This window comes from Pezoporus occidentalis, unplaced genomic scaffold (genome assembly GCF_034315485.1).
Source record: "Pezoporus occidentalis ecotype Australia unplaced genomic scaffold, CSIRO_AGI_Poc_V1 ctg143, whole genome shotgun sequence".
NCBI lineage: Eukaryota > Metazoa > Chordata > Aves > Psittaciformes > Psittacidae > Pezoporus > Pezoporus occidentalis.
In genome coordinates this window covers 1,078,629-1,095,449 of record NW_026913241.1, presented here as the reverse complement: position 1 = coordinate 1,095,449, position 16,821 = coordinate 1,078,629, and the positions used below count along the sequence as shown (strand labels likewise).

The 16,821-nt window shown below is 35.2% G+C and overlaps 1 protein-coding gene across 2 annotated transcripts in view; it reads left to right on the top strand.

The window, feature by feature from the left end:
• Window positions 1-16,821, top strand: part of GLS (glutaminase) — a 66,436-nt gene that overhangs the window by 26,802 nt on the left and 22,813 nt on the right. Inside the window, exons 8-15 of one of the 2 annotated variants that reach the window (XM_062610010.1) lie at window positions 5,272-5,304; window positions 5,573-5,631; window positions 6,790-6,856; window positions 7,363-7,413; window positions 9,890-10,066; window positions 11,150-11,281; window positions 12,857-12,949; window positions 13,723-14,539. In XM_062610010.1, coding sequence (XP_062465994.1) covers window positions 5,272-5,304; window positions 5,573-5,631; window positions 6,790-6,856; window positions 7,363-7,413; window positions 9,890-10,066; window positions 11,150-11,281; window positions 12,857-12,949; window positions 13,723-13,869 — 759 coding nt within the window. In that variant the 3' untranslated portion in view covers window positions 13,870-14,539. Of the gene's footprint in view, window positions 1-5,271; window positions 5,305-5,572; window positions 5,632-6,789; window positions 6,857-7,362; window positions 7,414-9,889; window positions 10,067-11,149; window positions 11,282-12,856; window positions 12,950-13,722; window positions 14,540-16,821 lie in introns of those variants that run through there. The other variant, XM_062610009.1, reaches the window with a different exon arrangement.

Genomic DNA, 16,821 nt, shown 5'->3' with positions numbered 1-16,821 from the left:
CACACCTTGGAACTTAGAGCATAGACCTAAACTATAACGTTACGTTTAGTCCATGCTACTCATAAGAAAGTGTATGTGCATGTTTAGTACAACATTTATTTGGCTTACTTGGGCATGACTATGTCATAGTTTTACCAGCTTACATGATTTTTCTGTTGTCATGTGCTTGGAACTACGATATATTTACATTTTGATGCTTTAGCTCATGGCTCTGTTCTAACTGTACCTGCATTGCACTCCACAGACTTTACAGCAATTTAAAGCATGTATCGACAATAAAAATGCTTTAGCAAAATGACCTCCTGTGGGCCAGTTTTAAGGAAATCAAATTTTCTAAACCCCTAAGAACCTTTTCCTTTGATTGTAATTGTACAGCCATTTGCCTTTATTACTACTTACATAAATTGCATAGCTGCAAGAATTTTCAAATAACTCTTACCAAAAAGAAAATTGTAGTGGCAATTACAGAAGTTTGTGGAAAAGTGATATTTGATAAAATGGTAAATTCTTCCATGTCTCCAAGGAAATACAGGTGCTTGAAATCAGAAGATTCAGATTTAGTACAGATTCAGTGCTCTGTAACCACTCAGCTTTCTGCACATCACATTGACTAGGATAAGTCTTCATTGCCTGTAGTATGAGTAGGTATTTAGTGTTTGAGCTGTTGTTTTTTTCTTAAACCTCAAACTCAATTTGCAAAGCCTGAGAACTCCAGAAATGTCAGTGTTTGTGTCAGCAGTTGCCCACTTACATGTATCTTTCCTGACTGGGGAGGATGGTGCATTAGAGATGCAAATGAGGCGAAGAAAAAAGGTTTTGGAGTGAAATATGTAGAAGGAGGCAAATGGCTGCGGAAGGAATCACCAGAGATTCAAGATTCCATCTGTAGATAGACGTTTTCATAGTAAACCAGCAAATACAGTGTTTATGAATCCTCCAGGTGCTGACAGCCACATGCATAATCTTGTGCAGACTGTGGTAGACTAAAATGCTCAGTGAAGGGGGAGGTATTCTGTGGTGGCAGATTAATGTGGGAAGCATTTAGACATGTTGGGGTGGCACAGCAATAATCATAGTCCTTGCAGAAGAAGTGGTGTACAAGAAGATGAAAATGCTGATCTTACTGACCCTGAAGAAACTTCATTCAGTGAAAGCTTTGTGTTGTTGGTTTGGGGGTTGTTTTTTTTTTTTTTTTTGTATAAAACATGGAGGTGTATCTGATATAACAGTTGGACTTGATCTTAAATGTCTTTTCCAACGAGGCTGATTCTGTGATATATTTAAGAGCTTTCTGCTGATAAACAATAAAACAAATGAGGCAAAGTGTGGTGCAAAAACCTGTCCAGCTGTGCCAAGGATCTGTTTGCTGTTGGGATAGTTACTGGGAAACCCATACAGTTATGGCTTACTACGTGAGGAGTGGGAAAAACACATGGTTTATTGGGTTTATTTGACAATATAGTTACAATAAATAGTACAGATTTAGCTTAATTGCTGTATGCTACCCACTGCAGTTACCCTTCCTGATAGACTGATGTGTAAATGTATATACATACCACCTTAAAACATGTGTTGGCGTTGTGATCTTCTTTGCCAGATACTTGTCTTTATTTTGGTGAAGTTTCCTCTCTTCCTGAGTTATTAATTCTCCTGGAGTAACTAATTTTGGATAGAATATACTTTCATGTTATTCTGCACTTTTTATTATAACTTCAGTGTATTGAACATTATTTGACATAGAATATGTAGTAGTGATGTTTAAAATGACATATGTTGAATGGTCAAATATAAATATTTTAATACCTGAAGGACACAAATAATTCCTACATGTATTTCAAATAGTAATAGTACTGGTCTTAGTGGGTCAAATGCTGTCGGTGACAGTGTGCTCTCAAGTATTTCAGAGCTGCAATGGCACGCTAAGCCATCAAGACACCAGTTCTCACAGAAAAGGCCCAGATTAACACATATAATTAAAAACATATGTAAGTACAGAAAACTAAACACATTAGTTAATGTAAAATGCACAAATGTAAACAATGTTTTCTTGCATCCTTGACATAGTATTAAGATTATTTTATTTCCCCTGGATGTTTTTCATACAGTGATAGGTTATAAATTTGGCTTAAAAAAAAAAATAACCTAGAAATTATTTTTTAAATAACCTTATATTATTAGAAGATTATAAACTTCTGATGATCCAGATGTTTTTATTAGCTTGGCTTAGATTCAAAATTGAAAAATGACTTTAACAAGAGACACATGGTAAGAGCTTATGTGGTCTAATTGTGTAAACTCAATGTTGATCAATGAAAAGTGGCTAATATTAATGACTTTTCTAATAAATATTGCCTGATTTTGTTGTTGCAAGCTCTGGTGAGTATCCATGAGTCTCTTCTTTCCTATGTACATGTAGGCATGCAACCTATGCAACTGCTTATATTTTTCTAATAGAAATACAGATAATGAAAGTACCTTGTTTAAAATGGAAAAAGAGAAGATCACTAGAACCTGACACAGTCAAAAAATTCAAATTTACGATTGACAGCTGTAGTGTCCATTGTGGCTTTAAGTATTTGCAGGATTGTATTGTGCTGTCTTCTGCAAGTTTGAATTTTCTGCCTCTCAAACTGCTTCAATCTTAACATTTTCAATTTCATTTTGTGTTCATTTAGAAGTGTTTTTTCCATATGCATATACACACGAGCATGTGTACATAAGTGTGTATATGAACATATGTTCCAGTAAGTGTACTAAGTATTTGTGGAGTTAGTGCATGGAATGTTTCCTTTGATGTTCTAGACAGATGTATTTCATCTGGACTTAACCAAAATGCTTTTTGAGAAATATTGTCACAATGCCCTCAACCTTATACAATCAAGCTATAAATAAGAAGCACTTGTGCAAGAGCGGAAATTTTCTTGTCTCTTGTTTAAATTATTATGGAAGTGTTGCTCAGTACTCTGAATGTTAGGTTTTTATATTTGCAGTTGAATTTTAATCATAGAATATGTGTTACCTCTGTGTCTCTTCAGCTTTTCAGGAGCAGCATGCCTCTGTCAGCTGCTGAAAGAGGGAAGCTAGTATGTTGGGTTTTCAGTTGTCGTGTGTATGGAAGCAGTTTCCTGGCTTAGTTCTGCATTATGTTAAATCCCTACCGAGGTCTTGATCATGTCATTACTTAGGCAAATATTTTAGCTATACGAGCAGTCTTATGTTGGTAATGATGCTTTTGTGTTTGATACAGAGTATGTATACAAGTGTGTGGAACCTCAGAGACTAAAAATGGATCATCTGAGTTAGCGTGTAGAAGATTTTCTTCCCAAAATACAAGATGAGATGTAAATTTCAAAAGGAAAACTTTTTTTTATAAGAAGCTGATGTGGAAAAAGTTTGCACAGTCTTTTGCCCACCAGTTTTACATGCTGCTGGGAAAGCCAGGTTTTTGTTGAAGGGATAGGAATTTTTTTTTTTTTTTCAACTACACACAAAAGTGAAGCATTATGTGTTTGTATTTTTGCAGAAAGCATGATCCCTTTCCCCCTCTTTCTTTTTTTTTTAACAAAAAGAACTTGTTTCAATTTGTTATATGTCTCTAACCATACAGTTATCAATGCAGCATCCCATGACTAATGCTGACCCACTTTCCCAGAAAAAAAGATGTTCATTGTGCATTTGAAAGGTTGAAAAGGTTTTTGTGGTTTAAATGTTGTTACATATTTTACAGCATTAGGATCTATGGAATATTTTGACAACTGCAACAGTTCAATGAAGTTGGTAATTTCTTCTTTTAATTATTTTTCATTGAACAGATTTGGAAATAAATTTTTAAGACTTGTGTTCTGGTGTATTATACAGAAACATTTTGATGAAATGTATCATAATTTTTTTTTCTATCTTACTGCAATTTAGTATTGCCTTTAAGAGTAAGGTTATTAGCCTTTAAGCGTAAGGTAACCACTGGTGTATAATTTTGACCAAACAGTGTGGTGTTCCTTTCAGCTAGTGATCGTACGTGTATGACTGCACATCCTCTTGTAGCTGAGCTGATGCATGGGCTTCAAAGATTATCTGCAACACCATAATCCACATACAGAGTGGGAAATAAGACTGGCTTTATGTGTTTCATTAAGTAAAATACTGGTTGATACAAAGCTTCAGTTTTTTTCCACGTCCTTCCCCATTCACATACCAAACACAGTGCAAGTAGTGTCTTGAAGTTTGTTTGAGATGTGTGAAACAGAATTATGTTATCTAAATAGAGTATCTTCAATGCTAAAATTATTTATAAAGGCATCTTCTCCACATATATTATTTCCATTTGTGGATGTGGTGCCATTGTTTTTTAGACTTACTTAAAATTTCTAGTTGGCTTTTTCAAAAAGTTAAAAACTCCCCCAGGGACACCATGTGCTGTTACTTACCTCCCGCCACTCTAACCATCTTGCTACAGAAATTTGTGAAAGGTCACCTATCAGAGACCTGTAAAGAATTAATACAGTCTTTAACTAGCAGCTGTTAAATTGTTATTAAACTCGAGGGAAGGCCCAGAATAGCACCCCTTGTCCTCCATGAAAAAACAAACCAACCAGCCCTGAGAATTAAGTTTCACTATCATCCTTAAGTGGAATTTAGATTTTTTTTTTTTTCCCTTACATGATGTAAAATTCTATTTTTCTAGCTGTTTCATTTTTAATAGGTGAGGCGTTAATCAGCTATTAATCAAATCAGATATTTTTGATTCAATTCAAATATTTTTGTAGTAAGGGGTAACACTTAAGTCTTTCATCTAAATTCTTAAAATGAGTGCTAGCCATGGAAATACTTTAACTTCAGTAGCCTAAACTTTTCCTATGCTCAGCTCTGTTGGTAATACATAAATACCTTTGGGTTACTAATCTAGAAAAAGTTAGTATTTTCATTATAATTATTCTAGTTGTAGTTACTTTGGTATTTTTTTACATTTACTTTGTGCTAAACACATAAAGTAAAATAGAGAACACTTAAAGCATACCTTTTTCAGTTTAAAGTCATTTTCAACGTACAGGTTGTTTGTTAAAACTCTTACAGTATTTTGTAATTTAAATGATAATTAAAGCTTTACTTATCTAACACTTTAATTTTTCATTAATATATGAAATGATTGTAGTACCTTATTCTTAATTAGCCTCATACCTTAGTTATATGCATTAAAATTCCTAATACTGTTAAGTGAACTAACTTCTTTCTTATGTTAACAATTTTTGTAAATTATTTTTTCTTTTCTTGCAGCAAGGAGCAAATAATGCAGAAAAGTTTGACTACGTAAGTTGATGTTACAACATTCCTTTTTTAACTAAACTCGGTGGTAAACATTTCAAGATGGTGAAGGGATTGCAAGTGAAATTTTAGTAATTTCAGGTGTTTTGTCTTTTTGTCTGCGCTTGGTTGTTTACATGTGTAGTGATGTGAACTGCGTTTGTAAATGTGTTATAAGATTTTTAGGGTAAAGCTGGATTAAAAGTTTGTTAGTTATAACTTTAATGTCTGAAAATGTTAGCATGCTTTTCCCCCATCCTCTGTCTCTTAACAGGTAATGCAATTCATGAATAAAATGGCTGGTAACGAGTATGTTGGATTCAGTAATGCTACGTAAGTATTTTTATTTATTTAATGAATTTAGGTGGAATATGCCTCAACTGATAGTTAACCTGTTGATCTTACGGCAAAGTTAGATATTGACACTGAAGCTATCACTTAATCTCTAATATTAGAGGGTGTCTTTGGCTTAAAATTTACAAGAACTAAAGTTGTGCATGTTTCTAACATTACTGTGGCTAAATGCCACATGAAAGTATTGGTTATCTCTTCAAGATTGCATTACTCTTAGTGCTCTCTTGGTGTTATGTCAGTGAGAGCTGTAAATGCAGCTCTTACTGGCATTCATATTAAAAATCAAACTCTGCAAGCTGAAAGCTGCGTATCAAATGTTTAGCAAGCATACTTCTTACAACTGGGACTCTTCATGCTTGAAAGTAGATGATCTTAAGGTCTTTTCCATCCCTAATCATTCTAGAATTCTTTTTTGCACATTGAAATTATTTTCTAAAGCAATTCCCCTCATTAACTCAATGTATAGCATTCCAAAAATCTTGAGATCATTTTGAGACAGCACTAGGAAAATCATAAAGATTCCATATAGCAAAATTGCTTCCAGGTTGCAGAGAAGTGAATGAGATCAACTAGTGTTTTTCCTGAGCTTTGTTAATGTAAAAATCCTTACCATGGAAAAAAGCAGACAGGAGAGAATTACCTATGCTTGTGTCATACAGATTCCTCCTTCAGGTTTCATCCTTAATTAATCATCATGATAACTGTGCAGCTATCAGTTGATCGTTACCTGACCTGCAACTTGATCTTCAGGTTCCTCTCTAGTTTGGTCAGTGTTGTAAGTGAATTACCCATTCTCTGCAGCTCTTGAGGAATGTTTTGTTCCTCTGTGGCCTTTTTAGATAATGCTTCAAGCATCAGGATCTTACCGCTGCTTTGCCTTATGCCAAAGTCAGCTATGTATGTGTAGATAACCAGTACTGTGTGTATTCAGATGTCAAAGCTAATTCACTCCAATTGGGTTTACTGGGATGAGCTTCTAAGGCAGCGTCTGTCCTGTTTGTAGAATGTTTGTGTTCAGCAGTAGTGTGTATTTTACATGCAGTTATAGTGAATGACATGATGTATCTCTGAAATTCACTGGTTTTCTTTGAAAGTTTGTCGTGTTGCCTTTTTTCATTTTTTATTTGTTTATTTAAGGTTCCAGTCAGAAAGAGAGAGTGGAGATAGAAATTTTGCAATCGGCTATTACTTGAAAGAAAAAAAGGTTGATCTCTTTTATTCATTGTATTTTGAAGACTGTGTGGTGGGGTTCTTTTCATAGTCAGTGGAGATGTTTTATTTATTCAATGTACAGTATGGCATAAATTATTCCAATGTTGTATATGCTTTCTACCGCTCTTCAGAATGCGGTCATTCTAATAGAATGGTGTTATCTTTTTTCTGCATCGTAGCCATGATAATTTGTTTTATTTGTTGTAAAATCCATAATCTGAGCTGTACAAATGACTTCTTAAATGCAGTTTTCTGATTTAAAGATGTTGAAAGCTGTACTAAAAATATTTTAATACCTAGCTTATTGACCTCAGTGCCCTTTTTTTATCTGATGAGACTTAATATTTTTACTGTTGCATTGAAATAAATATTTAATTTAAAATCTGCCTAGTGCTTAATGTGCTGACAAGAATACAGATTAATTTGTTTCTGTAAAAGTCTTATTTAAAAATTATAATCATAATTTTCCCTAAAGACTCTTTCATTTTTCTTCCTTAGTGCTTTCCTGAAGGCACGGATATGGTTGCTATACTAGACTTCTATTTTCAGGTAACTGACTTGAAAACTGAGACTTGTTACAGACTTAGAATTATTATAAGCAGTAGAAGCTGATTTGTTCATAGTTGTGAAGGCTTTAATGGCTTGTAGTTAAAACTTGTCAGGTTCTGCTAAACTCTAGAAAGGAACGATGTACACCTGATGTATCCAGATTTGGTTTTGTTTATGTGATGTAATTAGGTGTCTTTACTACTAATGCAAAGTAGCAATAATCTTGAAGTTCCTAACTACTACTGTTTTAAAATGTCTTGTATTCAGTGAGTTTGACAAAATATTTTTGTTTCTTGGGTTTGCTGCTCTTTAATGTATTGTGAAGTACTTTAAACTCCGTGTGTAACTAGAATAGTATATGCATACTCTATTGTAAGCTCAAGGGTAGTGTTATCAATGAAATAATATGAGTATCTCCTTTTTAATTTGGTGCTTATGAGTAAAACGAAGAATCTAGTCATATATGTTCCCCGTCCCCATTTTTTTTTTCCTTTTTGACTTTCAGCAAGTTACTTGCAACTGTCACAAAGTGAGAACTTGGCAAGTGTGAGGTATCTCCTCAGTAGGGGTTTCCTAATGTTAAAACAAACTCAGGTCTGCTGCATATATTGATCAAGAGGCAGTTCAAGTTGTGGTACTGATTGAGTCTGGGATAGTTCTTAAAAAACCCCAAAACGGAACAAACTAACAAAAAAGCCCACCCAAATCCTCCCCCAAAAAACCCCAAACCCACCCAAATTTAGTTATCAAATGAATCTGGTTTTGATTCATGAGACTTGCTTGTACTTATGCAAATTACAAACAACATTTTTTAAATGCAAATTTTACCTGAGGTTTTTGTATCAGGATGCATCTTTGTATGGAATGACTGTTTATGAAATAAGGTGCATGTGATTAGCCTTAATTGACCTTTTATTGAATTGGAAACTAGGTGCAAGTTAATAGTCTACTGCGAACTTCTGTTCTTACAGAACAAAACAGATAATTTATTTAAATTTACTGCTTAACATGCTTTTTAAACGCTTCCTATCCTACTGCCTCAAGTCTTGATAGGCTTCTGAATGTAAAGCTTATTAATAAGTTACAAAATGTCAAAACTAACTCTTCTGTGTATTTTAATGTGACCTCATTTAGTGCATTATAACCTCTAATTTCATGACTGTGTGTCATTTTTTCTTTTAACCCTCGCAAAATCCCCTTTTCGCTCCATCATCAGAAAAAGGACAGCTCATACATGAGCAGCAGTTCTGTTTTCTTCTCCCTGTGCAATGCTTGCTTTCCAACACTTTACTCAGATGCTACTTAAAAGGCTAGTTATTCCTCTTCTTTGGGTTTTGTGTGATGCTCCTCCCTCCCTCGTGTAAGTTGTGACCTTTCTGAGCAGGAATAAACTTTTTTTCCGTATTATCTCTGTAAAGTGAGGATGGATAATTCTCATTTTAGAGAACCGAAGTACAAAATGCAGGTGCTTAAACTGAGAACCTAGAAACACTTTTTTTTTCAAAGTAGGTGATATTATGTAATACTTCATATGTTTAAAACACAGTTGCCATTTTAGATGCGTCTCTGACAATCTCTTGATTTGCAACTCCAGTTGATTGGACTAGGATGTATTGAGTTTGGCACCCGGAAAATAAGAATTCCAGGTAGTAACTACTCATGAAAACTTGGCTTAGGTAACTTCATGAAGTATCATGTAATGTCTGTTTGGCAAAAGCAAGAATACAAGCACTAAATTGTTTACTTTTCAGAGTAGCATTTCAGCTTCAGGTTGAAACCAGCTTATCTTTTGGTTTCTGCAGAAATGAGGCAGCATCAGGTGATGGCATCATATCACATTTCCTGATCTGTCACCAAAGTATGTATAGTTTGTACTGAAGCAGGGATCCTGGGAGAAACTATCGTGTGGTTGTATCATTAACATATCATTAAGTATATATGAGAGAAAGGTGAAATGAGGCTGCATCAGCAGGAAGTGCTGGCATTAAGATTTGCATGTGCTAGAGTTTGCAGCTTTCAAGTGTACTTTTAATAATGTGTGGGGTCTTCTAAGGCTTAAAAAAGTAAAATAAAACACCAAACCACACAAAACAAACTCCAACGGAAAAACAACCAAACCCAGTCATTCTGTGGCTTTGCCATTTAAGCAGATGCAAAATACTGAGATTGTTTTCCACACCTCTTCCTGTCAAAGGAACATAAGGGGGGGTGGGGGGAGGAATTGAACAAAACACTAACCTATGAAAAATGCTGTCCCAGACTATTAAGAGGGCTTGCAAACACTGTTGCTGGGATCTTTATAGTAGGAAGATTCAGACCATATTAATTGATGCGGCTAGCATAATCTGTAATGATTGTTAAACTACATGTTATTTTGAGATGTTATTTCTTTAGAGACATATAGTTGATCCTGCTATAGTTGGCCTTACTGTGCTAGAAGTGTCAGTTCTTACAATCTCTCTTTCTTTTTCATAAGCTTTGCTCAATAGAGGTAACATGTGAATCGGCAAGTGTGATGGCAGCAACTCTGGCTAATGGTGGCTTTTGCCCAATCACTGGTGAAAGAGTACTGAGTCCTGAAGCAGTCCGGAATACCTTGAGTTTGATGCATTCCTGTGGCATGTATGACTTCTCAGGGCAGTTTGCCTTCCATGTAAGTAGTTTTCAGATACGTGTTATAGCTGATCAGGAAGGTTGTCTGTGCTGGTGTTTTCCATGTTCCAGGGCTTGTTTGCTTGCTTGCTTCTGGGGAAGAGGAGAGGGTGTTGCATAAATTGTTTAGAAATTTAACACTCCGTATCAGAAAATTTCACCTAGTATTCATGACACTACTAGTACAGCATATCTTATGGCACTTACATTTGGGCATAATTTTCATGTTGAACCAGAAGTACTGTCCCTTAAGAAAGGCTGTTCCTGAGAGAAAGCTCATAATACAGAAGCAACTGGAAACAACTTATCTGAAGAAATCCTGTTATATGGGAGTAAAGAATAGCAAAAAGCCTTTGCAGATAATTGCTTTTTCTTCACTAACTTGGGCTCATGAATTGTCCTCATGTTGTAAAAGTGGCTGTCGTACACAGCATATATACCATCCTGTTTTGCAGCAGTGTGTTCCTTACATGTAAGTATTTCAAGATACACTGCATCTTACTTGTTTTCAGCATTTTGTTTTCAGCATTTTTAAATTTTTCCTTACTGCATATACATAAACTTGATTATGTGTGACCTAAAAGCTACTACTCACAGATCTGTGAGGGTATATGACATGTTAATTCCTATTTGAAAAAGCAGTATCTTTATCTAGATTATAAACAAGTAGGTTATTGTGTGATTTCCTGGACAGACTCTTTTGTGTTCTTGAGGTTTTGTTTTCCCAGTCAGTATTTTTTCATTTGTATAGCTTTGTATTATTACCTTCTTGCAAACTGTTCATGACAGATACACTTGTGTACTGCTGCTTAGTCATAATTGCTTTTTTATAAGGGTTAATTGTCTTTTTCACTGTATTACTGACTGTGTTACTCAGAGCGAGTAGTTTTTATGATTGTGTACTTTGGATTGCCACAAACTGTGCTTCAGGTTGTCGTTTATCTAATGCTTTCCTAGCTTCAGGTGCTTTCCAGATCTACATTTTATAATGCTGCATCATAATCTTCAGTAAAACGCCTAATGCATTGGGTTACAATAGTGAAGAATGTTCGCAGAGGACAGCAATTCTCTGATTATTCTATAGGTTGGTCTTCCTGCAAAATCTGGAGTTGCTGGTGGGATTCTTCTGGTTGTTCCTAATGTCATGGGCTTGATGTGCTGGTCACCTCCTTTGGACAAGATGGGCAACAGTGTTAAAGGAATTCACTTTTGTCATGTAAGCTGCATTGCTTTTAGTGCCTTTTGGGGGTGTGTGTGGGTTTTGTTGTTTTTTTTTGTGTGTTTTTTTGTTTTTTCCTTTTGCAGCTGATGCTTACCGAGCTTCAGTTAGTATGGTGAGATCTGAGTGAATTAAATGCTGATTTGTTACTCTTCTGTACATAGCAAGTTTCATCTGATCCAAGGGTGAAAGTCCAAGAAGAGGCTTTTCATTTTAGTAATAAATAACACTTTTAATTCAGTGGGCGGTAAGAAAATATGATGCCAGAAGCATTGGAGAAACTTATTGCGGAAAGGCTTTTAAAAGGAACACTGCATGAAGTAATGGAAGAGCTGGTCTCCGTGTACTGCACGAGAAGGTGCAGACCTCTATTTACAGACTCATTTTTCTTTCCAGTCATAAAGTAAACAATTTTCTGGAAACGCAACTGTCAATACAATAAGAGGAAAAGATTCTAATGAAATACAGTAGTTCTGATGTATTTTTCAGTGATTTTTATAAACAATCTGACATGAAACATGCCTTCATAGATGAGACCCAGTTGGACAAGCCATTTTTAGCTTCATCTCTTGCTTTGAAACGGGCTGTGGATGGTCTGTTTATAGCAGCATTAGACGCAGGAAAGATTTTGTCAAGTACTTTGTAGTGATGAATAAAGATGTTTTGTGGGAGAGAAGAATGTAAAAAATTGTCTTTATTTTCTCCCCTAAAATTACCTTGTAGTGCCAATCAAGTAATTATAAACTGGGGAAAGATCTCAAAAAAGAGAATAGTAGGCTATTTAGAGCCCTATAGGAAACATAAGATGATTGCTAGTGTTCAAACTAGGCTCTTCAAGGGTGTAGTTTATGTGGATAAGCAGCAGTTAACTGTTTATATTTCTGTTTATCTAAATATACAGCTGCCAATTAAGAGTACTAAGAAATCACTAATTCTAGTTTAAGTATATTAAAGGTTCATATGAAATAGACTTGATAATTTAATATAAAATTTGATATAAAATATAATTTAATACAAAATCCTAGAACAATAGGTAAGCAAAGGACTTACTGCTTTTTTTGTGTGTTATAATGAGACCTAAAACCTGATGATCATGGCATACAAGTAACATGAATGTAACATTCACATTTAAAAATACAGCAGCATGGCAAAGTCCTGTAATTATAATGTTTAATGTAGTAATTAAAACTAAATTAAAGTCCATTATGTCACACATTTTCTTGTTTTATCCTTTTGATTAAAGTTTTATGAACTGGGCTCACCCAGACTATTCTTCCTGAAGTGTTTGAAAAAGCTGGAGTAGAAATATATTAAAATGGGTATTCTGCAACTTGCTGCTTGGTTGGTACGTCTTTAAAAATGAGTTTAATGTTTTTTTTTAGAACTTAATCATATAGTTGTATCATGTTTGAGGGGCTTGTAGACATTCGTATTGGCTTACTAAATAACCTTCTTGTTAATGGTTTAAGTTACTAGGTTGTGATGTAAAATGCAAGTGATAGCAGTATTATAATCTTAATATGCATTTGACTGCCATGCAAATAGTAATACATGTTCTTTAAATATTTGCAGGATCTGGTTTCTCTGTGCAATTTCCATAACTACGATAACTTGAGGCACTTTGCAAAAAAGCTTGATCCTCGCAGAGAAGGTGGTGATCAGCGGGTAAGTTAATACGTGTGTTTAGTGAGCATTGCTTGTAGGCATTAGAAGAAATACGGAAAGTTCTCCTCTAAATGCAAAATTGCTCAATGACATGTATTGCATCAAAGCTTTCATATAACCTACCTAGTTTACATTATTAGTGGACACTTACCTGGGTGGACCACACTATCACGGGGTAGTGCTAGACTAAATATGTGGTATCTGATAGAAGTTGCAGAGTCTTACTGTACTGGTTGCCTCTGATGAAGATTTGACCAGCTGATGGGCTTAATCTTTCTGTGCTGCAGTGCATGAGATGTGTGTTTAGCATTTTTTTGCAGTGATGTCTCTGAGACCATAGATCTTGCTGAGAGTTGCACAGACAGTGAATTCAGGTGTTACAGTGCTGTGGATAAGTGCCTGTTTCTAAGGAAGCAGTATAAGCAATCTCTGGGAAGGAACTGAATCCACTCCAGCTACAGTACAAAAGAGGAAAGTGTGAGGGAGCTTGAGATAAGGAGAAGCTCTGCTTTTGTTATCATTAATGTTTTAACTAAGGCATGAAGATTTCAATGGGAGAAGATGTGGTAGAATGATTTTTAAAATGCTTCTATTTGCATGTGTACATCTAAAAAATAGCCAATTTGGAATTTGAGTTTTTTATAAATGGAAAAGAGAAAATAGGAGTTCTATGTGAAGAGGTGAGAGACTTGAGTCTGTTAGCATTGACTGCAAGTATGGATATTTTTCCTTCAAATACACTAATAAATAATGTATGTTGCTTGAACAACTAGCATTCCTTTGGACCAATGGACTATGAGAATCTCCAGCAAGAACTTGCTTTAAAAGAAACAGTATGGAAAAAAGTGTCACCTGAATCAAACGAGGACATCTCCAGAACCGTAGTGTATAGAATGGAAGGTCGGGGAGAGCAAAACTAAACGAATGGGTTCTAGTTTCACTCAAATCTTCATTTTAAAAACCCTCAAGCATCTCTAGATTTAACTTTGATTTGAATATTGTTTGCCTGGTGTTTCATTTATATATACATTTTGTGTAAATTCTGTATGCTGTACCAAATAGACTGTCAAAGCTTAAGCGTGGGGGGAAGCACATACAAACAACAAAACCCAAAGCTGTTAACTGACTCTTGTAGTTACGTAAAACACATTTGCTTAAAAAAAAAAGAAGAAAAGGAAAAAAATAAAAAGATAAATCTGAATGTTTTCAAAGATATACCACTTTTGTGTATATCTGTTTGTTTTTGTTTATATCTGAGAATTTTAAGTAAATTAACTTTAAAGGATAAGCAAGAACTTTTGATGTGTCTTGTGATCAGGGTCAGCGTGTAAAGAGAGAAGAATTTGAATTAAAATATAAAGTAAAATAATGTCAGCAACATACAGGAAGTTCATGGATCTCTAAATAATTGTGTATTAAGTGGAGATAGATTCTGAGTCATGGTATTACCATTTTTTTTAATATGAGCTTTCAGATTGTTATGATCAGAAATGGATCTTTTGCATAGGCCATGCTAGTGAGGTTAATATCTTGTTTGTTTTTTTTTTAATCAAACCTTTAATAATTATTAATGCTAAAACTTAACAAAAATGGCTGGGGAGGATTGTGAGAAGGGGGGGAAAATGACTAATGCAGCAGAAAGATTTCTGACCAAACTATTTTGAGTGTCTTGCTAGCTGCCTGTACTGCCAGCTGGTAGCTATGACTCAGAAGTCTGCCTTAGTAATAATGCTGTGCTCCACCCTAGAGAGGAATGTCAGCAATCTTGGGTTGAGAGCAGCAACCAACAGAGTAGTGAACCGGAAGTGTATTCTGAGGAAAGCAGATAGGTAGAGACTATTAAAATTGTTTACAATTAACTTATTTTTTAACTGCTTATGTGTGTTTATGTTCATCTATGACAGCAATATTTTTAAAAGCTATCACATAAGCAGATTTTTTAAGAGTTATCCATAATTGCTATTTTTAAAGTGTTAGTGAGTTTGCACCTCTGTCAGCTTGCTGAGAAACAGGACTTACATTCTTCTACAGACAGTGCATCTGTTCATCTGCACTTGATAATCATTTTTAGTCTCTTGAGTAGGGTGTAGCTTGGCATGGTGTATGTAAGCTTCAGATAGGCTCAATAGGCAATGCTGGAAAGAGGGCACAGACTTGCTAAACTCTTGACATTCTTAATGATGCTAAAAATCTTAGAAAGTTATTCTCTGTAAAGCTTTCCCCTTTATAAGTTTGAAGATAACTTGCTAGACACCACCCCCAGTACACATCATGCAGAGTCCTGGTTTATACAACCACAGAAAACTCATCCAAGTAATGATAAATAGTATTTGTTGAGGATTTTAAAAGATGAAGGCAGATAATTCCTTAATAACACCCCTACCCCCTTATCCTTCTTAGTTGTCTAAAACTCCAGAGTACGCTCATATAAGAGTTTTGCGTAAGGGGAGAGTTAGGGTTTTTTCCTGCCCCTTTTTTGACCCATCTGAATATTTATTAATTCAGAAAGATGCATAAAGCAAAGCTAATGCTCTCTGAGAAAGCAGGCTGTTCTTAATTGCTCTGTTTAGGTATTGTTAGTCCTGTGTAAACATTTGAAATAAGCTCTGATTAAGCCCTGAATAGTCTTAGTCTAGTAGTGTGTTGTAAAAGGATGGACTTCCTGTCTTTGAAGCCTAGGATTAAAATGTTTAAGGAAAACAATACAGAACATCAGTTTTCAGTGAATTTGAAGTCTTACTGAGATGAAGAGTTAAATCTGCGGTGCAGATGTCACTAATATTGTCAGTGATAAATTGCTGAGTAATAGCTGTTTTATAATCTTATCACTGATGATGAGGTCGGGTTTGTCAGTGCTTATCTTGAAAATAAACTGAAGTAAAGGCAAAGTCTTAAATTACAGAAATGTCTCACTTTTTTGAAGATTTTACAGTAAGCTAGTAGTTACAGAGGCAAAACAAGTATACAGATCCTGCAAAACAACATGTCTTTACCTGAAGTACCCTCAACTGCAAGAGGGAAAATAAGGTGTCTGCTGATACTGGGAAGTATTTACAGTGATTACATGTTGCTAGTTAAGTTACTGATTCTAATAAAAAAAGGAAAGTGTATGATGCAGGACTTGCGTGATCTAATTCTACACACATAATTTTCTGGGGTTTAGTACTATTTGAAGCTAATTCTAAAAATGTGGTTGAAACCCAGATGGAATAATTTTCCATCTTCAACTTAAAAATCTTTACCATGTTTATGCTTACTAGTTATGTACAAAACTTGTGGTAGAGACAAGTCCTGCATGGGAGATCTAAAATTAAGGAAACTACTAGCTCTTAATATGCATAATAAGAATATTTAGGGTACACTGTACACAATCTTTACTTTAGAGATAGATATGTGTGTATATATATATACAATACAGTTCTGTAATACATGCTTTTGAAGCCTGTCTCAGAATTTAAGCCAGCCTCTAGCCAGGAGGGATCAGGAGGAGGTTCCTTATTGTGTAACTTGCCCACACTCAGTTCCTTGTTCTGGCCTGCCATGCCTGCAGATGGCTTGTACTGGTGGCAGGGTACACAGGAAGTGGGGGACCACGGTTAGGCCTGCCATGACAACTTACCCATGTCTACGTTGTGTTTGGTGAGCGGGTCTGAAAGAATGCGGTGATAGAGGCTAGTCATTGAATGTTTGAAGTCTGCAACGGTTTTAGTGTTCACCTGTGCTACAGTAATAGCAATTCTTGATATTCAAGCATTTTAGCTGTTTGTTTGTTTTTCTTTGTCAGCATCATTAACATTTCATTAGAAATGTAAATGCTTTTTAAAATTTTACTTTAGCATTTGTGTTGTACCTTTTGGCTCAGTTGTTAAGTT